Source organism: Cenococcum geophilum, assembly GCF_001692895.1.
Source record: "Cenococcum geophilum 1.58 unplaced genomic scaffold K441scaffold_11, whole genome shotgun sequence".
NCBI lineage: Eukaryota > Fungi > Ascomycota > Dothideomycetes > Gloniales > Gloniaceae > Cenococcum > Cenococcum geophilum.
In genome coordinates, this window is record NW_027137569.1 from 3070065 (window position 1) to 3095947 (window position 25883).

The 25883-nt window shown below is 39.9% G+C and overlaps 4 protein-coding genes across 4 annotated transcripts; 2 read left to right on the forward strand and 2 right to left on the reverse strand.

Moving 5' to 3' along the window:
* Positions 1-17317: 17317 nt before the first annotated feature.
* On the reverse strand, positions 17318-18465 carry K441DRAFT_656547 (uncharacterized protein). The gene has a single exon (XM_067648026.1). The coding sequence runs from the start codon at positions 18373-18375 to the stop codon at positions 17758-17760; it is 618 nt and encodes a 205-aa protein (XP_067506639.1). The 5' UTR covers positions 18376-18465; the 3' UTR covers positions 17318-17757.
* A 444-nt stretch (positions 18466-18909) lies between these two features.
* Positions 18910-21805, forward strand: K441DRAFT_632070 (nucleolar protein 14). The gene is made up of 2 exons (XM_067646331.1): positions 18910-19228; positions 19286-21805. Exons 1-2 carry the CDS (start codon positions 18947-18949, stop codon positions 21545-21547), a joined length of 2544 nt encoding a protein of 847 aa, XP_067506640.1. The 5' UTR covers positions 18910-18946; the 3' UTR covers positions 21548-21805.
* Positions 21801-24022, reverse strand: K441DRAFT_606842 (LETM1-domain-containing protein). Its single transcript, XM_067645419.1, has 3 exons — positions 23289-24022; positions 22955-23233; positions 21801-22898 (listed from the first exon to the last, which is right to left on the reverse strand). Exons 1-3 carry the CDS (start codon positions 23862-23864, stop codon positions 22116-22118), a joined length of 1638 nt encoding a protein of 545 aa, XP_067506641.1. The 5' UTR covers positions 23865-24022; the 3' UTR covers positions 21801-22115.
* A 124-nt stretch (positions 24023-24146) lies between these two features.
* K441DRAFT_632076 (adenylate kinase-like protein) lies at positions 24147-25548 on the forward strand. Its single transcript, XM_067646332.1, has 2 exons — positions 24147-24621; positions 24677-25548. Exons 1-2 carry the CDS (start codon positions 24465-24467, stop codon positions 25318-25320), a joined length of 801 nt encoding a protein of 266 aa, XP_067506642.1. The 5' UTR covers positions 24147-24464; the 3' UTR covers positions 25321-25548.
* Positions 25549-25883: the final 335 nt, after the last annotated feature.

Here is a 25883-nt window from a genome sequence, read left to right on the forward strand (position 1 = left end):
AAGAATTGATTAAACTTTTTGTTACCACCCTAGGTCACTTAGTAATCCTTAGACAACCCTAGATAAAGCTATATAAGGTAACTATTAATTAGGACAACCTTAAGCTTCTATTTACCGCCTCCCGTTATAAGCAGAAGTGCCTTATAACTCGCTACTTAGACCAGCGTGGTTTTCGATATCAATACTGCTAATAATATTGATCAATATTGTTACTAATCAATATTGGCGAGTATTGGCGAGTATTGGCGATATTTATAATATTTGCAGATCTTCTTGGCACCCCACCAAATTTTGGCCCTGCTAGTTATATACCCTCTTCCTAGTATATAGCTTTTGGCGTTCTATCTAGATCGTGCTAATTGACTACTAGAGCAAACGCAGAGATGTGCGTACGGCTGCGCAGCGCCGGCGCTGCGACGTGGTGGTGCGAAGAAGTCTCTGCTGGGAGGGTAAGCCCTAGCGAAGGCCTACGAGCACTACTATGTCTTTTCGTATAAGTCTAGTATACTTAAACTACGGCATCTAAACCAGCGTTACCCCTTTCTCCCTTCCGTACGGTATATAACTATATATACGGCAAAACCTATACGGCACGGCGCTGCGACTGAACGTATACGGCTGTAACTAAGCGTAACGGTATATAACCGAACGCGTACGGACTAAACGTATACGGTATGACCGAACGTATACGGTATGGCGGCTAAACACATATATATACGCCTTAGGAAGTCTATAATAAGCCTCTTATTCCCTACCTTACCTAATAGCCTAGACTTACCTATATAGTATTTTGTCTTCCTCTATATCTTTAGCTATAGATATATATAGGGGACCTAGGTTAGGGACCTAGGATAAGATACCTAGTTCTATATTTATCCCGCTAGCTTCTTTATAATAGAAATTATACTATAAGTAGAAGGACCTATGCGTATATATATATATATATATATATATATAGGGTAATTAGGGGAGTAAGGGTAGGCATATAAAACTATACGGCAATTTAACTTTATTAGGAAGTATAGTACGAGCGGTAAATAGGGTAAGATAGGCAATTAGAATACTCCTATACGCGTACGCGTACGGGAGTTTTAGATTAGCGACCTAAAAGGTACTTTTTCTCCCGTTTTTCTCCCGTTAATATAGTACGGATACTATCTAAAGTACTACCCCTTATATCTCCCTATGGAGGTTTTTTATATCTATATTACGGTAGTAGTCTATATAGACTTATAAGAGAACCGCATTAGATATAAAATAAGAACTAATAATAATAATATATATACCCTCTAAATAATATATATATACTACCCACCTAAATAAACTTAAATCCTTTCTCTTTATATTAAAATATTATATATATCCGCAAGTAACTATTATATACCTATACCTAAATTAATACTTTATATTTACTCTATTTTCCCTATATCTACTATAGCTTTTAATCTACCTCTATTAAAGCTATATAACTATATAAGCCTTACTTTTAATAATATCTATAAGTTTATTAAAAGGTAGGGCTATATAATATTAATTTTCTACTAAAAAACTAATAAGTAATTACTGTATACTATATATAAAATATAGCTCTATAGGCGTAGGTATAGGTAATAAGTAAAGGNAGTAGTAGCTAAATTATTAGNGACCTAGTTAATTAAGGCACGAGTACGGTAAGAGGGACGCGTAAGCCTATATAATTAGTAGTCTATAAANNAGGATNTAAAGCTAGAGAAAGGAAAAGAGATAAAGGGTGGCGCCGCTNAAACGTTATATATAATCCTATAGTTATATAACGGCAACTATATAAAACTATAAAACTATCTATAATTATCCGCTATAATCTACTAATATCTACTAGCGCCGTAATATAAATTAGTTTATATACTACTTTATAAGTTACTACATAATTTAATTAATTAACTTAAAAGTAAATAATACTAACGTGTCTGTAGGCTTATTACGGCAATAGTAGTTCCTAAGGAGATTAAAAAGTAAGGTAGTAGAGTACTATAAGTAACTTATAGACAACTTATAGGCGAGTCTTAAAAGGCAAAGAGACGGATTATAGGGTTTTCTTAAATAGAGTTTTCTCCCTATATATATATATAAGGAGTAGTCTATATTGGCCTAATAGGGATCTAAATTAGATATTAAGTAATAAATAATAATAATAATATACCTATTTGTTAAATAAATAAATATTTATATCTAAAATATTAATAAGCTTTTATAAATAAATAAATAANATATTATTTANAAGTATAAGATAAGATAAGATATTTAATTACGCTATTATANCTCCTATTAAGGTCTATATAGTGGGCCTATATANGTATATATATAAGAGGGAAACTATATAGCTATCTAAAGCTAGATAAAACCTCTATTTAAAAGTATAATAAGGTAAATTTAATACTTAAANTTTATATTTATTAGCTAAGTAGTTATATATTTTTAATTAAACNCTATTATACTATATAGAGGCTCTATATATAAAAGCCCTATAATCGCGAAGTCCTACGTACGGAGACTCTATATATAGCTCTATATAAAGCTCTATANAAAGCTCTANATAAAGCTCTGCACNAAGCTCTANANAAAGCTCTATATAAAGCTCTATACAAATAAAGCTCTATATACGGAGGCTCTGCACAAAGCTCTGCANGNNGCTCTNCACGAAGCTCCGCACGAAGCTCTGTACAAAGCTCTACANNAAGCTCTACATACGGAGGCTCCGCGGGAAGCTCTGCGGAGGCTCTGCACGAAGCCCTGCACGAAGCTCTACACGAAGATCTACANAAAGCTTTATATAGAGTCTCTGTAGTAGAGCCGTCATACGCAGAACCGTTGTACGCAGAACTGTCGTACGCAAAGCCGTCCTGCAGAGCCTCCGTAAGCAGAGCTTCGTGCAAAGCCGTCGTGCAGAGCCTCCGTAAGCAGAGCTTCGTGCAAAGCTTTATGCAGAGCTTCGTGCAGAGCCCCATACAGAGCTTCGTGCAGAGCTTCGTGCAGAGCCCCGCGCAGAGCTTCGTGCAGAGCCTCTGTAGAGCTTCGCGCAGAGCCTTCGTACACAGAGCTTTGCGCAGAGCTTTGTGCAGGCAAGAAATTAAAATACTATTATAAAAACTGCTAATATATGCCAATAATTTATATAATCTTTCTTTTTAGAATAAGTATACTTTTATTATAATAATTTGGTCTAAACTATTGCCAATATTTAATATTGGCGCTGCAAATATTGGCAAATGCCGATATTTTATTGGCTGAATATTCGCTTATTGAAACCCACGCTGACTTAGACTTAGAACTAAAATCTAAAAAACCTACTAGGATCCACCAGTCTAAAATTTCCATAACTGTCCACCCTACGCCTAAAGAATTTACCAGATTCCACCAACCTAGGAATTCCACCGAATTCCACCGACGTAAGATTTCCACCGATATTTATTAAGGATCTAAAAATTCCACCGAACCCTACAAACAGACCCTAAGTACTGCACCGCCCCGAGCTAAGCAGAAGCTTAAGCTTAATACACGAAAATACTAAAAGGACTGGTATTCTACTATAAAAAGGATTCTTAAAGAACCCGAACCCGAATTTAACACTAACTCCGTACCCGATACTGAACCTAAACCTAAGTAAGAAATTACGAGCAATCCAAGCGAGCTTAGCACCCTGGATATCCGCATGATTAGAGCTACCCTGTTAGCGCAACTTGCTAAGAAACCTAAGTATACGATCTTTACTATTACGATAGCCGATATTAAGAAGGCCTTAGCACTAAGGAAGCACACTAACCCTGCTATAAAGGTACTAATAGAGTATTATTATCGCCTAGATACGTTCTTATAAAAGGAAGCCGATAAGCTACTAGAATACCGACTATACGACTATAAGATTATACTTAAAGAAGGAAAGCAGCCCGGATTTAGACCCTTATACGGGATGTCCTAAAATGAACTCTAAGTGCTATAAAAGTATTTAGACAAGAACCTAAGTAAAGGATTTATTAGAGCAAGCTTATTGCTTATGGCCACACTAGTGATCTTTATTAAGAAACCCAGCGGTGGTCTGCGCTTCTGTATAGACTACTAAGCTCTTAACGCCGTTACCGTTAAGAACTAATACCCAATCCCGTTAATATAAGAGACGCTAAACTAACTAAGTAAGGCTCGTTACTACACGAAGCTCGATATCATCTTTATATTTAACCGTCTCCGTATTATAAAAGGGGACGAATGGCTTACTGCATTTCGTACCCAATATGGACTATTTAAATACTTAGTAACACCCTTCGGCCTCGTAAACACTCCAAGCTTGTTTTAACATTATATAAACGACACCCTGCGCCCCTACCTAGACATCTTCTATACTACTTATATTAACGATATCCTGATATATAGTAATAACCTAACCGAATATTGGAAATACGTTAACCTTGTCCTATAAGCCCTATACGGAGCTAGTCTATAATTAGATATAGATAAATGCGAGTTCTATAAAATGGAAGTCCTATACCTTAAACTTCTTATTTTTATAAACGGTATATAAATAGACCTAAAGAAAGTCAAAGCAATTGTAAACTGGTAAGAACCTGAGAATGTTAAGGACGTAAGAGCCTTTATAGAATTTGCTAATTTCTACTAACGGTTTATTAATAACTTCTCCGCCCTGGTTTTACCCCTTATAGCTCTAACCTAAAAGGATAAAGTCTTTGTCTTTAATAAGGAATATAAGAAGGCCTTTACCTATCTAAAGGTTATATTTACTACTGCGCCTGTACTTTAATACTTTAACCTAAACTAAATAAGTGTTATAGAAGCCGACTTATCTAACTATATTACTAAAGGCATCCTGTCTTAATATAACGAGGATAGAGTATTACACCCTATAGTATACTTTTTAAAACAACTAAGCCTAGCCGAATATAACTACGAGATCTATAATAAGGAATTGTTAGCTATTATTAGATGCTTTAAATAATAGCAACCTAAACTAGAAGGTGCTGGATTTCTAATTAAGGTCCTTAGCGACTATAAAAACCTATAGTGTAACGGCGCTATCGCACGTTACCTGCCAAATTCTGCCATATTCTGCCGACCTGCGATTGGCCCGCCTAAAGCTAGCGCCTTGGCGGCTTACCCTATATATTTGTTTACATCGGTCCTAGCGACCCCTTTTCCTTCTCTTTAGCTTAGTATCTTTGTAATACAGCATTCGTTTAAGCTTCGGTTTAGAGGCATTTATTTAAGCCGTGACATTATACTAAGCTCTCCCTACCTTGCCTGGGAAGGCCTCAATAATATCCCACCCTAAAGAAACTTCGTCTACAACGACGTATTAACGCGCTATACTTAGACACCAAAACAACTCTATATTACCTGGGAAGGCCTAGATAATATCCCACCTTATAAGCCAGATAGGACTGGACCTATACCCCTAGAATTAAAACTAAAGCATACAATACCGACAAACCTTAGGAAGCTAACGATGGCACCTAAAGTAAGCTTATTTAAGAGAGCTGCCTCTACCTAAGAGGAACCTAAAATCTAATTAGGATCAGAAATTGAAGATAATAATAATGTTATAGATATACGCGAGTAGATTCGCGCCCTTGTAGCCAGCTAGGAAGCTAATTATCTTAAAGCAAGAAATATATAAGAGACCCTATAAGAGATCTTAGAAAGCCTTACGGCCCTATAAAATAGCCCAGCTTCCCCTTCTTAAAGCCCTAACTAACCTATTTACTCTACTAAATATAATACACCAGGGAGTACGGATACAATAATGAAGTAATTAAAGTCCATTAAGCTCCCTAACCCCCTACCACTATCTAACGGAATAGACCCTACCTTTAAGAATTAGAGAATTTAAGTATGAGGAAAGCTCCGCGTTAACTATAACCATTTCCTTTCTAAAAAAGCTAAAATCCTCTACCTCTTTAGTTAAACCACTAGGGACGCCTAACGGCACCTTTAAGCCAAGTTTAAGGACAACTCCCCTATCTAATTTATATCTATTAATAAGATAATATAGCACTTAGCGGCTATCTACGTTAACCTAAACAAAGTACGGGATGCCTATTATAACTATAATTACCTAATAATAAAACCAAACCAACCCTTTACCAAATTTTAGACTTAATTCCTACACCTTACAGGAGAAGGCTAGGTTCCCCTTAAGAACTACTAATTAGACCTATACAATAAGCTAACAATTCGGCTATAAGAAAAGATTACTATAACCTTAGATAACCTACTAACCTATAAAAGACTCGCAACTTGTTGCCTATTATTAGACTTAGAACTAAAGCGGATTAACGCCCGCCCTAATTAGTAGAAGTAACTCCGTAACGATCGGAACTCGCTAGCTACACCTATAGGAGCTAAAGTAGGAAGATAAGTTACAACTGCTCTTATACTAAAGGCGGTTATAACTATGCACTAGCGAGCCTTACCCGACTAGCTATATACCACGCCATTAACTAGTATTCGCCGTAATACTCCAATCAACCCTGCCTCGGCTACGTGCTTTAACTGTAATAAGTAAGGTTACTTTACCTTATCCTACCCGGAGCTAAAGGATATAGGCGATATTAAGGAGATAGAGGAAGGAGAAACGTCTAATAAGTTAGGAAAAGAAGAACTCTAGGGAAAAACTCCCCCCTAGGGTACCCTATCGATCTTAAAGAGATTAATCTTAGTTAGTTAATAGGTAGAAAGCATTTTATAGTTCTATATATAGTATCTTAAAATGGATATAAAGTTAATATAACCGCCCTTATTAACACTGGAGCAAATGGCTTCGCCTTTATAAATACTACCTGTGCAAATAATGTTGCTAAGTTTCTAAATACAGAAGCTATCTAACTAGAGAAGCCTGTCTAGGTAAAGGGCTATAACGGCCAAGCCGGTTAGCCTGTTACCCACGTCTTAAAGTTATATATTGCTCTTAACAGACGACGCCAATACGGTATCCCCTTTTGCATCCTAGACCTAGGGTCCCACGATATAATCCTCGGACGAAAATAGATGTCCTATTTTGATATTTAGTTAAATATACAAAAAAGACGGTTTATCTAGCCGGAGGATAGACTAAGGTTGCCCTCCTTTATTAGGGAGATCCGAACTAACCGCAAGACACTAGCTATAAGGGGTAACCCTACCTACTAGTAGGATGTCCGGGCCCGTAACCTAGCCTTTACCTAAGAGGACGCCCGCCGCAAAGCTAGAAAGAACTCTATACTAATAAAGATACTCTCCCAAAACGCTACATTTAAAGAGGACTCTACGTACGGAAGCAGGACAGATAATAACGTAGATAACGTCTAAATCGCACAGATCTAACCGTTATGGAAAAGAACGTATTAACAGGATATAAGGGATAACCTCTAAAAGATGCAACAGGAGCTAAAAGGAGTAATAATAATGCTAGTACCCTGGAAGTCCCTAAAGTTATATACGCCCCTATTGTCAGTTAACCCCCCTACCATAGACATCGCCGTAATTAGCGCTATAGCGTTCCACTTTAATATATACCGGAAGGACAATAAGGTCTTTACAACGAGCCTATATAAGATTAACTAAATTATTAATAATAAAGAGGAAAGGCCAGATAAGGAAACCGACAAGAAACTAGTTAAACGCCTCTTTCTTACCATTTATATAGGCTATAAGGATATATTCTTAAAGGCGGCCTTAAACAAGTTACCCCCCTACCAGATATACGATTATAAGATTTAATTAAAGGCCAATAACTCGCTAGGCTATAGCCCCCTCTACTATTAATTAATAGATAAGCTAAAAGTAATAAAGTAGTATTTAATTAATAACCTGGATAAAGGGTTTATCGAGCTAAGTTAAGCCCCTTTTACTTCCCCTATCCTGTTCGTAAAAAAGCCTAATAGAGGCCTTTATTTTTATATTAACTATCGGAAGCTAAACGCTATTACTTAAAAGGACCGGTATTCTATTCCTTTAATTAACGAGACCCTTACACGTCTAAGCTAGGTAAAGATCTTTACTAAACTTAATATCCGCCAAGCTTTTTACCAAATTAGGATAGACCCTGTATCTAAAGATTTAACAACATTCCGTACCCGCTATAGTTTTTATAAATATAAAGTTCTTCCTTTTAGACTAATAAACGGACCGGCTACGTACTAAAGGTATATAAATAACGTTCTTTTTAATTACCTTAACGAATTCTACACGGCATACCTAGACGACATTCTTATATACTTAAACAACAAACTTAAGTATTAAGTTTATGTTAAGAAGGTCCTGAAGAGGCTACGGAACGCAGGCTTATAAGTTAATATTAAGAAATATAAGTTTAGGGTAAAATGTATAAAATACCTTAGGTTCATTATAACTATAGAAGGAATTAAAGTTAACCCTAAGAAGGTAGAGGTAATCCGTAACTAGAAGCCCCCTTATACAGTAAAAGGAATCCAGTCCTTTCTTAGTTTTTGTAATTTCTACTACTAGTTTATCCGTAACTACGGAATTGTGGCAAAACCTCTTATATAACTAACTAGGAAGGATACGCCTTTTGTCTTTAATAATAGCTATATAAAGGCCTTTAAAGAGGTAAAGGATTGGCTTATCTCTTCTTTAATCCTTCGTTACTATAACCTGGACCTTAAATTAATGCTAGAAATAGACGCCTCTAATGGGGTCGTAGCGGGAATCCTATTATAGTTATATCTAAACAGCGAATGGTACCCTGTGGCTTTCTTCTTAAAGATAATAGACCCGGCTAAGTATAACTATAAAGTATATAACAAAGAAATGCTAGCTATTATTTAATTACTCTTTTAATAGCGCGTAGAGCTTATAGGTATAAACTTCCGGATTAAGATATATATAGATTACAAAGCCCTAGAGTACTTTATAACTATAAAGTAGCTTATAGGGCGATAAGCCTAGTAGGCCGAAATACTCTCCTAATTCTTCTTTATAATTATATATTATTCTAGTAAGCAAAACTCTAAGGCTAATACCCTAACCTAAAGAGAATAAGATATAGGACCCTAGGATAAGCTAAAGACCCAATATTGGACGCGCGCCCTCCTCTATCTAGAACAGCTTAACCCACGGATCTTTAAGGAGCTAAACTCCTAGCAAAACAAACTAGCACTAATAGAGGAGTCCTTAGATAAGCTAATAGGGCTAATTAACCGCCTCCTAACTGTAAACCGCACGGCTGACGCCCTAAGGGCCCTCCGCGAATAAGCTGTAAAAGGAGACCCCAATTTTAAGACGGAGGAAGGATTGCTCCTATACTAGGAGCGGCTTATAGTCCCTAACGTTAATAATTTACGGACTGAACTAATCCGCAAAGCTTATTATTAAGTCTCTATGGCATACCCTAGCAAGAACAAGACCCGTAAAATTATTAACTGCCGCTACTACTAGCCGAGAATGGTTGTGGATATTAATTAATATATATGGAACTGCAAAGACTGCCAGAGAGCTATAATCCCACGGGATAAGACCCTAGGACTACTTAAGCTACTCCTAATACTAAAGCGCCCTTAGCAGTATATCTTTATAGACTTTTATAAACTACCTAGGGACCGTAACGGATACGATATAGTTATGGTTATAGTTAACCGCTTTAGTAAACGCCCGTTCTTAATTCCATATCACAAGAATATTAATACTAAAGAGGCAGCCTAGCTATATGTTTATTACGTCTACCAAATCTATAGACTATTAGATACTATTGTGTCTAATTATAGGCCATAGTTTATATCGGCCTTTTAGAATAAGTTTACCTAGATCCTAGGCATTAAGCTAAAGCTTTCTACGGCTTATTACCCCTAGACAAACGGTTAGATAGAGATCGTAAATTAGTACCTAAACTAAAGGCTTAGGCCCTTCGTTAACTATTTCTAGGATAACTGGTCTAAATTACTACCCTTAATAGACTACGCGCAAGTAACCCTACCCCATAACTCTACAGGGTTTACCCCGATTTAGCTAGAAATAGGATACTTACCCCATATAAGCTTTAACTGGAAAAGGCTAGAAGAACCCTAGACTGTACAAGAGAAGCTATTCTATACTAAGGCCTAATAGTACGCCAAATGATTAAAGGAGGCCTGGACGGTAGCCCGCGAGAACCTAGAAAAAGCTTAGAGGTTAATAAAATAGTAGGCGAACAAACACCGTTAAGAGCCCAATTTTGCCCCTAGCGATATAGTCTAGGTTATAATAAGGAATTAGAGGACTGAACGACCTAGCCATAAGCTAAACTACTAGATAGTAGGACCATATAAGGTTTTTAAGAAGATAGGTAACTTATATAAGATAAAGCTCCCAAACTTAATTAGGGTTTACCCTATCTTCTTACCAGATAAGTTACGGAAAGCTATAAACAACCTATTACCTAGACAAAAGAACAAGCCTCCCCTACCAGTTTAAGTAAACGGTGATAATAAATAGGAGGTTAATAAAATACTAGCCTATAAGATAGTATAGGGAGCGCTAAAATACCATGTCTAATAGAAGGGCTATAATCCTAACCTAACCTAGTACCCTATATGGAACTTTATAGGCTGCCCCTAAAAGCTTAAAGAATTCTATAACTAATACCCTAATGCGCCTAAACCCCCAAAGTACCTAGACAAATAGATAGAATACTAGTATAATAAAGATAATAAGTTACCGGAAGAATATAGGGATAAAAACGCCCTAAAGCCCTAATATAGCTATCTGCCAAATTCTGCCATATTCTGCCGTTTTCTGCTAGTACCGTAAAATTTCAAATATCTAGGAACTTTGACCACCGGTTAAAGTTATCTAATTAGTTAGATCCGTGCTAAGACTTTTAGCGGCTACTTTTTCTAGCCTAGTGCTTCCACTTAGCCCATAATTGCCCTTTATACTTAGTCAGGACGGACTCGTGTCCCCTTTATCTCCTCATCTTATATTTTTATAATCCTACATTTATAAGCCTAGTGCTACCCTATTTTTTCTAACTAAGCCTAAGGGCAGGCTTTCTTTTAAAGAGGGGGGTGATGTAACGGCGCTATCGCACGTTACCTGCCAAATTCTGCCATATTCTGCCGACCTGTAATTGGCCCGCCCAAAGCTAGCGCCTTAGCGGCTTACCCTATATATTTGTTTATATTGGTCCTAGCGACCCCTTTTCCTTCTCTTTAGCTTAGTATCTTCGTAATACAGCATTCGTTCAAGCTTTGGTTTAGAGGCATTTGTTCGAGCCGTGATATATAGTACTTCACGACCATAAAATAGCTGAGTTATTATTAGGCCCGCTAGTTAGAATATCTGTTTTATTTCCAATTCTTAATTATATACCGCCTAGGCGTCTAAGGTTAGAAGCCTAATGCCCTAACCTAACGCTCGTAAGATACGCTAGCCCTAGAAGAAGCGCGCTCTTACCGAAATTAGACCCTACTTCGCCCTAAACTATTTACCCCTTCTACTAAAGATCTTATAGTACACGTCCTTAAAATGACTAATTAATTAATTAAGCAGATTATAGTTAACGAATACCTAAATAACGAGTTTATCTAAGAGACGCTTAAGCTAATATAAGATAGCACTAGACGCTCTAAAAAGATTTCTTTAAGTAAATATAAAGCCTATAGAAACCGCTTATATTACCGGAACTATTTAGTTATCCCTAATTATAATAAGCTTAAGCTTAAGCTCCTTAAACACGTATATAATTTACTAGTAGCCGGCTACCTAGGCTAAGGAAAAACCCTAGAACTGCTCTAACGAGAATACTATTAGCCAAATATGCATAATATAATATAAAGGTACGTCTTTAGCTGCTATATTTGCCGACGAGCTAAAGCTTCGCATAAGACGTACAACGGCCTTCTAAAGCCACTGCCTGCTCTAGACCGAAGATAGAAGGACATCTTAATCGACTTCGTTGTTAATCTCCCCGTAAGTAAAGGCTGCACAAATATTATAGTAGTTGTAGACCGACTGTCTAAAATAAGACACTTAATCGCCTGCCCTAATATATTAATACCTGCCGTCGCCTAGCTATTCCTGGATTACGTATAGAAACTCTACAGACTCCCTGAAACGATTATCTCTAATAAAGGCAGCTAGTTTGTCTCTATATTTTAGGAAGAACTAACTACCCAACTCCGCATTAAAGTACTATTGTCTACGGCATACTATCTAGAAATGGATGGTTAAATGGAACGTATAAATGCTATAATAAAGTAGTATATTCGGATATACACGTCGTACTTATAAGATAACTAGATTAACTGGCTTATATTCGCCGAGTTTACGGCAAATAATTCCGTTTTAGAAACTATAAAGGTCTCCCCGTTCCTGGCTAACTACGGCTAGCATCTATAAATGGGTTTTAAACCCTTTAGTAACATTCCTCGCCCCGCTTATTAAGCCTTATAAGTTATAGAAGTAAACAAATTTGTAAAAAAGATGGAGGAACTACAACAGTTCCTTATTAATGAAATAATATAGGCCCAATCTGTCTATAAAGCCGCAGCGAATAAGAAACGAACCCTAGCACCAGCCTACTAAATTAGTAACTTCGTCTGGCTAGATATAAGAAATCTAAATACGAAACGACCTACTAAGAAACTTAATTAGAAGAACGCTGGCCCTTATAAGGTCGAGAAGGTCGTCTCCTCTTACTCTTACCAATTAAAGCTCCCTAATACGGTTAAAATCCACCCTATATTCTACACGTCAGTCCTCCATCCTCCTACCCCCGTATTAGACGCCCTGCCTAGACAGATATAGGACCTTCCCCTACCAGTTAAAGTAGATAGTGAGAACAAGTACTTTATTAAAAGAATTAATAATATTAAGTACGATAAACGGAAACGCTAATATATATATCTTATAAAATGGAGAGGCTTTACTAAGTCCTTATGGGAACCCGTTAACTCTATAGGATTTATATAAGCCGCAGAAGACTTTCACAAACTCTACCTAGAACTACTATAGCCCCACCTCGCAGAAGCTTAAGTTTAAAGGGGGGGGTACTATTACGGGACACCCCCGTAACACCTTGCACACATCTACCTATTTCCACCAACTTAGCAATTAGAGACTAACTGTAAAATGGCAATCTAACGGCAATCTAGCGGCAATCTATAGCATTCTGCCATATTCTGCTAAGTTCTACTAAATTCTACTAAGTTCTGCTAGGACCACGACCTAAACCCTATTCTGCCCCATATACATATTAACCAAGCAACCAAGTCAACGATATATGCCCTTTCTTCCCAATCTCCTACCTTCTCTCCTTACGCAACGTCTTGACCTTATTACATAGTTTATGTACATAGCTTAATAATATCTACTTCGTTATATATTATCACCACTTATGCTCACTCCGTGACACAGAGTAACTAAGCAGACGCCGCGATATAGGCTTTAAGAGCCTTCTACTCTATATTATAAGAACGTTCCAGCTTAGTAAGAGCCTAAGATAGTTTACTATCTAGCTATATAGCAGTAGATTAAATATAAAACCCTAAGATAAATTAATTAGGGAACTAGACGACTATTAAGAGTAATAAGTCGTATATATTTAGTATTAGAGATAGAGCGAACGTTATAGGACAAACGAATATTTGCTTTAGTGCACTCTAAATAAAAGGATAGTTATTACAAAGATGGGTTCGCTAATACTACGTAAACTAACCCCTCTTTTAAATAGCGAGAATACGGAGACAGTATAATCTTACTAAGAGATAATATCGCAGTAATAGTATAGGCGCGACGTTGCGCTTATAAAGAAGAAAGAGCTTTAGGTATAATAAGCAATAATATTAACTAAATTAATTAGACGGATATTACACCTCTAGTAAATAACTTAGAGATATTTAGGATCTTTAAGAACAAAGATAAAAAGAGGGAGATAGTGTTACGGACGCTTTAAGTATAATATTATAACTACTTAGGGAAGAGTTGGAAGAAGCTAGTTAGTTAATTTAGGCACGGTCTAAGATAGAGCCGATAGAGCTATATAACGAGAAATAGTAACTAAAGTTATATAACATTATACACAGTATACGTAGTATATAAAAGGTGTTAATAATAAGCTCTAATATTGCTTATGTAAGCATTATATAAGAATACACTAGAAGAACCCTACGGCTTTACGCGGTATATTAGATAGTATTAGCTAGTATATTAGCTAGTATATTAGGTAATATATTACCTAGTATATTAGGTAACGTATTAGGTAATATATTAGGTAACGTATTAAAATATAAGCTAGAACGTAGACGTTTTAAAACTAGGGTCTTCTAGGTATATAAAGACTTAATCTCCTACAGATAGATATTATTAATTGCATTAAGTTTATCCACTTTACTTACTTTACTACATCGTTTACCCTGTCGTCCTCCAACCTCCGCTTACCCAAATTAATAAAAGGAACGTACGTATAATATATATAATACGTATATTATATATAAAAAGGATTTTATAGGAGTACGGTTGTGTATTTAAGGACTTTTAGTCCCTACCTAGATAGTTCCTTCCTTATAGTAATTCTTAGAATACAATTAGAGTTAATCTATTAGGCAACTACTCCACCAGTTATTATTACGTTATTAACTTTAATTTTCATTACCTATACACCTAGCCCATTAACGAGCCCCCCGTAGTACTTACTATAAGGTTTTATTATATTACTAAATAAATAAAACTACTAAACAAAATTGATAAATAAAAATAATAAATAAAAATAATAAATAAAATATTATAAAACAAAATATTATTTATAGGGGCGTATTAATAATAAGCTCTAATGTTACTTATATAAGCGTTACATAAAAACATCCTAGAAGAACCCTACGGCTTTACGCGGTATATTAAATGGTATTAGCTAGTATATTAGCTAGTATATTAGGTAACGTATTACCTAGTATATATTAATTTAGGTAAGTAGAGGTTAGAGGACGATAGGGTAAACGATGTAGTAAAGTAAGTAAAGTGAATAAACTTAATATAATTAATAATGTCTATCTGTGGAGGATTAAGTCTCTATATACCTAAAAGACCTTAATTCTAGAACGTTTATATTCCGTTTTATATTCTAATATATTACCTAATACGCTAGGTAATACGTTACCTAATATACTAGGTAATACGTTACTTAATATACTAGGTAATACTTTACCTAATATACTAGCTAATATACTAGCTAATATACTAGCTAATACTATCTAATACACTAGCTAATATACTAGTTAATACTATCTAATACACTATATAAAGCCGTAGGGTTCTTTTAAAATGTTTTTATATAACGTTTATATAAGCAATATTAGAGCTTATTATTAATAGTATATTAGGTAATATATTAAGTAACGTATTAGGTAACGTATTAGGTAACGTATTACCTAGTATATTAGGTAACGTATTAGAATATAAGCTAAAATATAGATATTCTAGAACTAGGGTCTTTTAGGTATATAAAGACTTAATCTCCCGTAAATAGATATTATTAATTGCATCAAGTTTATCTACTTTACTTACTTCACTATATTGTTCACCCTGTTGTCCTCCGACCTTCGCTTACCTAAATTAACATATATTGTTTATCCATCATACCTATTTAAGTTATTAAAAACTCTTAGGGCTATAGACCAATCTATATATCTATAAAAGGCCTATATACTCCCTAGACTATACCTAATCTAGATATTAAATCTAGTAGGCTAATTTACCCTACTATAATAGAAGAGGGAATAATATAGTAAAGAGTATAGTAATAGCCTTATACGGAGACAAACTAATAAGGAGGGAAAGGGCTATAAGCTTATAAGAAGGTACTAAGCCTAGCCTTTAGCTAGGCCTTAGCTACCCCTAAATAGCCCTTAGGTAATATACCTAAGTAAGGGTTAAAATAACCCTTATATATAGACTATATCTTAATAGTTAAAGATAATGGCAAGCTAAGGCTCTATACGTTAAAACCTATACTAAAAAGTTTTATAGAACTATACTAGAATACTAAATTGCTTATAATATTTATAATTAATTATAAACTAGTATAGAGGCTTAGAAGTAAAGTTATATAAAAATTCCTATATTAGTTTAGGTAGTTACTAGTATACTTCTAGTAGGCTTCTAATGGGGGTTTTTTTAGCAATCCTTATATCTTTTCTCTAGTTATATTTTTTCCTTATTAAGGTTTTTTAGGAGTTTAAAGTAGGGGTTAGATAGATAGATAATATATAGTAGTATACTAATATTTCTCTAATCTCTCCAAACCCCTTCTGGGATAAGCCCTTATAATCTCCCTTTACCGCAAGGTAATAGCGATCGGGGGCCGACCGCAAGAAGGGGGGGGGGCAATGTAAGGGATATTATTGCGGACACCTTGGGTTGCCCTCAGGACAACCCCGGATGCCCCTCGGATGGTCGCCGGTCACGTGCTGGAGGCACGTGCCCCGTAGTATATAGTCTCCACAATCCTGGAGGCCTTACCTCCTTAAGGATTCGTCTCTCTCACCAATCTATCCTGTTCCACAATCGTGTCCTTATAGCCCCCTGTCTACAAAGTCCCCTCACACTTCCATCCTTTCTGCCCACCTACTTTAAGCCACTCCTCTGCTTCCCTCTTAAATTCTACCAAATCTCCGTGCTTTTTTTCATCAATCCACCTGACCTTCGCCGCTATTCCTATTAAGCCCTTCAGCTCCCGCACAAAAGACGTTTGATGTATATGATCAGTATAGATTAGCCTCGTCTCCACTTGACTCTGCCCTGAGCCACCTAACATATAGAAAGGCCGGGTGTATTGATATCCGTAAGGCTCTTTCAGATTTTTAGCATGTAAGTATACCTCAAGCTTTAGCTCCTCGCATTGAGCAAGCAGAGGAATTTCTAGAATGGTATTTCGTGCGTCAGTGGCGTTGATACCACCGCGCAGAGTAAAATTGATGCGTATAGGTTCCGGCGTCCAACAACCCCGAGGGTTTCCAGCAGGTAGACAAGACTAAGGTCCCCAGTGATATCGAAGGTGTTTGAAGAGGAGAAGACGGCAATTGCTTCAAGGCGCATTTGGTGAGAGATGAGAGTAAGTGAGTACAGGTGACGGCGACACCATAGTGTGTAGGACATGCGGTGACTTGGGTGCCCGAATATCGGAGGGGATGAGCCAGACTTTCAAAACCGAGTTCTGACGGTTGGGCCTCCTGGTAGGACACATATTTTCCGGTTCTCATAGTGAACAAATAGCCACTAATCTATCACACTACTATCAAAGGTTATTAGAGATATGAATAGCTCTATAAGTAATTGATTCTAGAATTGTCGAAATGGTTTGGGACCAAGCTTGGAGATTTTGTTGAACGTTTGCAGTGTGAAACACGACCTCACGCTCACTCGGTCTCTTAAGTTCCCCTATTCCTCACCACTCATACACAGCTGGTATGATGTAGTTTTATTGCTTGAAAGCGCTGAATTAAGCATGTGAGTGGAGATTTAATTGGCGTGGATGGTACATTCTAGCATAGAAACTATAATTATGGGCGAAAGTTTTGATGGAAAGCCTTTTAACTAAACATGGCAAAGAGACTGCTGGGCTGTAAAGGCAGAAGAGGGCCGCTGAGCTGTAAAGGCCGAAGAGGACCGCTGTGCTCTATCTAGACGGTCATAACGGCCTCAAGGAGTTAAAAGAGCTCTTTTCATTTCAACGCGCCCGAGGGAGCTCCAGTAGACGTGGCTGTTCATCATCCTCTTCTTCTCTTTGTTTTTGATTGGTAATACTCAGGTACTGTTGTCACCTTGCGCAGCAGCTCTTACCCTCTCCATCCGTGCTAAGGTCGCCAACGCCTGTTCAGCTATTCGAGTCTCGTCATCCGTCATACGCCCACCCCGTTGAATAATGTCGTCCTGCGAAACTGGCCTGTCTCCTTCATTTAGAACCATAGCTTCCCTACGACGGCGTCGTAGTGCCTGCTCTTCTGGGCTCTCCTCGTGGGGACGAGCTCTTGCTCCTCGCACTGGCAAGGTTCGGAAATAGGTAGAGCGGAGAGGAAGGTCTGCAAGTTCAGAACTTGAGTACCAATCACCAGATACAGCATGATAATCCAAGAGCGTCAGAGCCTTCAGAGCATTCTCTTGGAGTTCAGGATTAGGACTATGAAAGTCGGAGATAAGGAGCTGTTTAGCTTCGGAATTCTTCATAAAGCGATCGCAAAGTATTTTAGTAGCTCTAAGGGCAGAAAAATTATTAGAGAAGTAGAGGATCAAATTTACAAAATCATATTGTAGCGTACGCTTTGCGGATCTCGACATTTGAACAAGTTGCGAGAGTCTCAAGCGACTCTGTTTTAATAGCTTCGAGGAAACAATCAGCAGCTGATTAAATATTGCGACGACCATTCAGCTTCGCTAGGGGAAACCAATACCATCTTCAGATAACCGGGTGTGTTTTCTTGGACATGGCGGTTGTTTGCTGACTTCGGTAAGCCTTACGACTTCACGCAAGCCGTAAGCAACACCCTTGATGGCGAAGAACGTGAAAACGCCTAGATACGATGAGGATAGTATAATGCAAATATGGGATGGGAAATTCTACCAAGTCCAAGCCAAAGCCAACGGTCATCTATCCTCAAGGCCATGATGGCTTTGTTGTACTTATTGAGGGTATGATATTGTGTAAAGGTTGTCGTTTGAGCAGTCCTAAGGGCTAGAAGTCTGGGCCGGCTCGTGCACGCGACAGCTCGTGCACGATTTCTTGGCTAATAAATGCATTACCGGGTTTGAAGTACCGAGGTAGATCTTCAATTTTTTGATTTCGGTGAGCGCAAGGTGGGTCCGTGCATAAGCAGATCAAGACGCTTATGAACGAGGCACGGAACATTAGGTAATTTCGTGGATGGCAGACTCTTGGCATTTCGCTTCAACACTACGAAAGCCACAGGCAGAGATATTATTATTCTATTCAAGCAAAATGCCACCGTCTCAGTTGAAACGCCTGAAAGAATCTTTAAGAGAGCAAGGAATCAACGCTCCCGAGAAGGCCAAGAAACATAAGAAAAAGAGTCATGAAGAAAACTCCAACCCAAAAGCACAGCGCAATGCCGCCCTGTCTCGCATACAGGAAAGCTTCAATCCATTCGAGTTCAAGACCCTTGCACGACCAAAGAAATTCAATATTACTGTGAATCGATCTGCTACCCTAAAAGGCATGGTCGGAAGACCTGGAGTCACTAAAAGCCTCGGCGAAGAAACCGTTCGTTTTCCCATACCCTGCGGCTTAGATACCATGGCTAACGATATTATTTCTTAGAGGAGAAGGACTCTATTGCCGGAGATGAACAAGCGTAACAAAGTTGGTGGAATCCTTGACCGTCGAATAGGCGAAAACGACCCTACTATGACCCCAGATGAGAGGATGCTGGAACGTTTCACACGTGAAAAGCAGAGGATGAAGGGATCGTTGTTATTTGATCTTGAAGAGGCTGAAGATGAAGGAGGACTCACCCATCTGGGCCGCTCGCTAAGTTCTGGAAAAGAGGTAATCAGAGTCGACGACTACGATGCGGCGAGTGTACAGGCTTCTAGCGGTGATGATGATGCGGGTACATTGCAGTTACTTAAGAGGAGGAGGAGCCCTTCAATCGGTGCAGATAGGCTTGGTGATGATACTGAAAAGGAACAGCCCAAGCGGAAGAAGTCCAAGGCAGAGGTAATGAAAGAGGTGATCGCTAAGTCAAAATTTCACAAACATGAGCGACAGGTAGCAAAAGAAGAGGATGATGGTTTACGCGAAGAGTTGGATAAAGGCCTCCCAGATGTCCTTGCTGCTTTGAGAGGGCGCTTGAACTTCCTCCACCCGCTTCCCCGATCTCCCCCAAAAAAAGCTCTAGCTAATAATTTTTCTATCAACCCTGACCGAGCAGCTCTTTTGAACGAGCTTCCGAAGGAAACTACTGATAAGGAGTATGATGAGCGGGTTCGTCAAATGTTATTCGACCAACGATCTAAACCTATGGAAAGGACTAAAACTGAAGACGAGAAGGCTGAGGAGGAGGCAAAACTACTAAAGGACTTAGAGGAACAGCGCCTTTGCAGAATGAAGGGTGACCCAGACGAGAAAACCCAGAGTGATCAAATGCATGGTAATGGCGGCATGGAAGATGAAGATATTACAGACGATGAGCCAGAAGACGATGCAGCAGAGTTTGGTTTCTCGGGAATGTCCCACGGTAGCCGGCCTGTAGGAGTTGATGATGAGGATGACTTTCTCATGGACGCCTATACGGTCAAAAATTATTCAGAAAGTGATATTGAGTTGTCAGAAAGCGGCTATGAAGAAGCAGATGGTGGTAATGACACTCAAAAATCAGAGGACGATGAATTTTTGAAGGATATATTTCTCGAGGATGGAAAAGACAATGGTGTTTCCTCCACTACGGGAAGCGGCCGAGAACCCTCTCAATCATTCGGACTGGCATACACATATCCATGTCCTCGATCCCACGAGGACTTCCTCAATGTTCTCGAAGACGTTCCCATTTCAGCTATCCATACTATTATTCAAAGAATTAGGGCACTTTACCATCCGAAACTGCACCACGAGAATAAGGAAATGCTCGCCGACTTCGCTGGAGTGCTTGTCAACCACCTTGCGTACATGTCGTCCCAGAAGCCCAGCCCGCCGCTCGCCACCACAGAAACTCTCATTCGTCATATACACTCTCTATCCCGAACCTTTCCGGACCAGATCGCGAAGGAATTTCGTTCCCATCTCCAGCATTTCCACACTACTAACACCCTAACACCTGGAGACCTCATCATTCTCACTGCCATTGGATCAATATATCCTACCTCTGACCATTTCCATCAGGTAGTGACCCCTGCGATTACGCTTATGGCACGGTGGCTTGGTATGACGACTCCGAAGAATGTTGAAGACCTTGCAACGGGTGCCTATATTGGTGCACTGTGCCTCCAGTACCAAAAACTATCTAGACGTTATATACCCGAGCTCGTCAGATTCACAAACATTGCTTTAAGTTCTCCTCTTAAAACGCCGGATCTTATCGAAACGCACATTAAAAATCTGGCTGCGATGGCCGACTTATGGTTCTCTAAATCAGCCTTCACGGAAATCTTTACTCCGGGTACCCTGGAAACCCTTTCAACACTCAAGCAGACAAAAGCACATCAGCGCCTCCAAATTTTGCTAAACCAAGCCCGCCTTGTGCGCCGTCCGCTAGAGTTGCACTATCACCGCCCACTCCCCATAAAAACGGCGATACCGAAATTTGAAGAGGGTTTTAGCCCAGATAAACATTATGATCCTGACCGAGACCGAGCAAATGCAAGTAAACTGCGAGCGGAGTATAAGAGGGAGAAAAAAGGGGCGTTACGTGAACTGCGGAAAGATGCAAATTTCATTGCGAGGGAGAAGCTTAGGGAGAAGAAAGAGAAGGACAAGGCGTATGAGGCCAAGTATAGGCGGCTTGTGGCAGAGATTCAGGGTGATGAGGGGAGGGAGAAGAATGCCTATGATCGAGAGAAGAGGGCGAGAAAAGGGAAACTGTAGGAGGATTAGATCCTGGCTACGGGGAGGGTAGAGAGTAGTAGAGGTAATGACGTACTGGAGCTCCTCTCTGCTTGAATTGAAATATTTTAGCAAATATATTTGTACTCGATACTGGTAATTGGCTATAACATGGTATCAAAAGGCCTTATAAGATATATGCGCTTCTACCTCGGGATCTTAAATCACAAGCCTGCTTCGCTAAGCCTCTCACTTTTACCGTTGCTTTAGGACTGTAAGCTACGGATATCTAGTTCTCGGATATGTTTCTATCTGATGGGTCGAGTGATTTTGCAATTTGAGACTATCCGGACAGCTAGCCAGGAGTTCTACCTTCCCTCAGGGTTTACTATAATATCAAGCGATTCCCGTAGCCCTTCCGTCGCATTTATAATTGCGAACTAGTAGCGCTGGCCAATCTCGGACGCCTTCAGGAACTCTTCTTCAACTCAACAGGGCTTGCAGCAAAAGGTAGTGGAACGATGGGTATTTCTTTTATTTATGGGGTCCAAAACCCCCAGTCTCGGAGAGATTAATATACACGAGTGGCGATCGCTACTGCTTAATAAGCCTACTTACTCGATACCTCCTCTGATTTCGTTTCTTTCCCGGGGGTATCCTCCCTAGTGGAAGCCTTAGCTGCCTTTCGTAACCCGTCAATAGAGGCGGCGTCCTTGTCTACTTTCACGACTTCCTTCGCTGCTTTGTCATCCTCATCAATATTCTCAGTATCCTTTGGAGATGCGTTCGCGCTGTTTTCGTGCACCTGATTCTGTTCGTTTTCTTCCTCGATTAATTCTTGTTGCTCCTTCAGAACTTCAAGACGCTGTTTGTTCGTTGCTGCGCCCTCCGCATTATGCACTTCTAACTCAATCTCGTGATACAACTCCTCCGGTATGCTGGATAAAACGGCTTGGAGGGCATCGATTTGAGAGTTAAGCTCGCTCTCCTTGCCCTGAGCATACATAAAGGCATTGCTAAGCACAAGGAGCGTAGAAGGCACACCATATTTCAGTCGTAAGTCGAGCCACATCTGAAGATCTTCTCGAAGTCGCGCAGGGCTCACTCCATGCGTGCGGAGCCCTCGACTTGCGCAAGCGGTCTGGAGCTCTGGAACGGAGAGGGAATCCACGCCTTCAAAAGAAATTGCCCGATCGTCTCGTTTGATTTGACGCATACGATGCCGAATTTGATACCGGAAAAAATTATCCGTACCGAATGAAGTCATATTCATGTAACGGCAGATAGCGACAAGCTGCGGTCGCGAGAGGTTGTCTAGAGTCAAGTCATCTTTGAATATCTTGCAGACTTTAATAACATCAGCCTGAGTTGGCGACTCTCCGGTAGTGCGGACCTGTTATTCGTCAAATCAGCACGGGAAAGCCATGAGGACAACAACAATATCACTACCTTGCGAAAGAATTCTGCAAACTCTTCCCTCTGCGCGTTCTCAGCGCTCACTGGCAAGCCAGTCTCCTTCATGGTTTGCCGAAGGAAACTACTGACTTCTTTGCGTGTAGCTCGCAAGTTTTTAGCTTTCACATCTTTGGCACTCTGCCCTTCATAAGTGCTGGGGAGTAGATTTGGAAATAGCTTCAAGGCTACTGGCAGTAATAACTCGGCAAAGGGAACAATGACGAAAACCGAAAATGGTATTAAACGACCAAGATCTTGGACGGTTCGTGTCAACTATTAGCGAAAATCAGCCGTTTTTCATGAAAGCATATTGATCCACCATACATACTTGTCGATGCTCTCTCCGAGTGAGCTCATACCCAGCAGCCATCTTCAGTGCCAATTTTGAGCTGATCTTGACCTCGGTAACTAGTAGTTTCGTGCCATCCCAATAGTGAAGAGCTTCTCTCTTGACCTTTTGCCATATTGAAAGCTTCTTATCCTCCTCTTTCTTCTTAGCTAATTTCTTCTCTTCTGCTTTATCTGCCGCAGCCTTTTCCGCAGCAAGCTCAGACAGCGTTTGGGCTTCAACAGCCTTCGTTTTCGTGTAGGAGGTAGGTTCGTCTTTTGGAATTGTAACTTCACGCTTCTCCGAGGCTGTGGCAGCTACCTTCCCGCCGAGGGATTTCTGTTGCTCTTCCTTTGGAATTGGTTTCTTGGCTTGGTCGGCGTTAAAGCCGGGAGGCGGATATGTTCCTCCTGATCCTGCAGAGGTGGCCGTGTCCGTAGATAGGCCACGATGCGGTAATAATATGGCGATAGCGGGTACCTCATGATGTAGTGGTCGCAGATTTCGTTGGAATGCTCTAGTGGAGCTCCTGAGCAACAATGGCGTTACCCTAGAGGCAGTGCGATTCAGATACATGGTGCCGGAGCCGGCGGAAACAGGTAAGGAGTGACGATCAAAACGACAGGAAAGAGAATCGGGGCGATGAATGCAGTCGGCGATGATGGAAAAGTGTGGCTTGAGTGCAAAGTGGTTTGATTTGGTCGAGAGAATGAAGTGAATGAATTGTGCAAGAGATGGCCCGATAGTGATTGTTTCCAGATGATTTGCGCCAGGAACGATCACTAAGCTGCCAAGCCGTTCTCACACGCACTTCAATGACACGGACCAGTATCCGGCTCCGCGGCCTTCGGGGACCTGAGTGCTCAACCAATTCTTTCATGACGCCGGCCCCTCACCCACCACATTCACTTCCTTCCCCCGAATTGTGAGCCTTACTCCGATCCCGATTAGAAATCCAATAATTTTTTTTTAATATTCCACACTCGTGTCTTCGTTTTGTTCTCCTTTCTTATACAGCACTTTATAATTCTTAGTTCTGCTCCAAATATGCACGTCCGCTAAATCCGTTGGACCTTGTCTGGAGCCATTTGGCTTCCATTCCTCCGACTTTGCGCCAGAAAAACGACGAGATTCTTATCGCTGATACTTTCTTAATCTCGAACATTCTGCAAAAAAATGTCCCTCTCGAGAGCGGCGCGTATTATACTGGTAGGAGCACCGGGTGTAGGCAAGGGCACGCAGACAGAACGCTTGATGAAGCGGTTTCCTGAGTTGTCATCAATAAGTTCTGGGGATTTATTGCGACTTAATGTGCGTAATAGAACTCCTTTAGGTACACGCATCCTCAGACGTAGTCTATAATTCAGCTAACATCTGACTGCTCTTAGGTATTCAAGCAGAGTCCAAAATGAAAGTTGGCGCATTGGTTCCTGACTCCATGATCCTCCGACTCATAATCAACGAACTCACCAACCGCGGCTGGCTTACCTCGGACACAATCAGGCCCTACACTGTTTACACATCTTCAATCAGCATGGAAAGCAATGACACCGTTGACTCCGTCTTCATCCCGTCACCACTCCGAGCTCAAAAGTACAATTACTCCGACTCCCCATCAGCCTCTTTCGTACTGGATGGGTTTCCGCGGACAGCCGCTCAGGCAAGCCAGCTTGACGACCTAATACCAATCAACCTCGTTATCAACATCAGCACGCCTACAGATATCATCATCGACCGCATCTGCAACCGATGGGTGCATGCGCCTTCAGGACGAGTCTATAACACCACCTTCAATGCACCCAAAATTGAGGGCAGGGATGATATTACTGGAGAACCTTTGATGCGCCGGGAAGACGATGACCCTGAGGTCTGGAAAGCGCGACTGAAAAGCTTCGAAGAAACTAGTCTCCCATTATTAGAGCACTATGACAAGCTTGGAGTTCTCTGGACAGTGAAGGGAAACAGCAGTGATGAAATTACACCTCAGCTTTTCAAGGAGTTTGGGAAACGTTTTGGTGTCCTCGAGAACTGATGCGCGGGCTAGCTAAGTTCTTGGGTTGAGATACTCGATCTTGCGTGTAATTGCTGTTTTAGATTCCTTTCTCGTGTATACATTGCCCTTGCCGTTTTACAGAGGCAGGGCCAGAGGAGTCGTCATTGTACCAATTTATTTAGCCGTTATTTCTACGAATGAATATTTTCCGACCGACGTATAATCATGAATACTGGATTCGAGCCAACAGAATTCAGCAATCGGAGCGTTTGGTACAGTCGCTTGTTCTGCCCAATACCGGTACACGGCTCGTTCCGGAATATCCCTTCGTCTAGCAAAAGAGACTTTTCGTATTGGGCGCTTTAGGCGCTCCTGCTTGGGTTAGCATGCTGCAGGCACCCTCGCTAGCGTGATTTTATTAGCAAACCTAACTAACACGCGTCAATATTGCGATGCCGATGAAATGCTGCAGAAGGCCACCGCTAAAAACACCAATATATAAAAAGTCGTAATATATGACGTAATGACTGTAGGTTTCTGCCCTTCCTCTATTAACCGGCTGCTAACTATATAGGAAAATCCTCTATTAGAGTCCCCCAAAT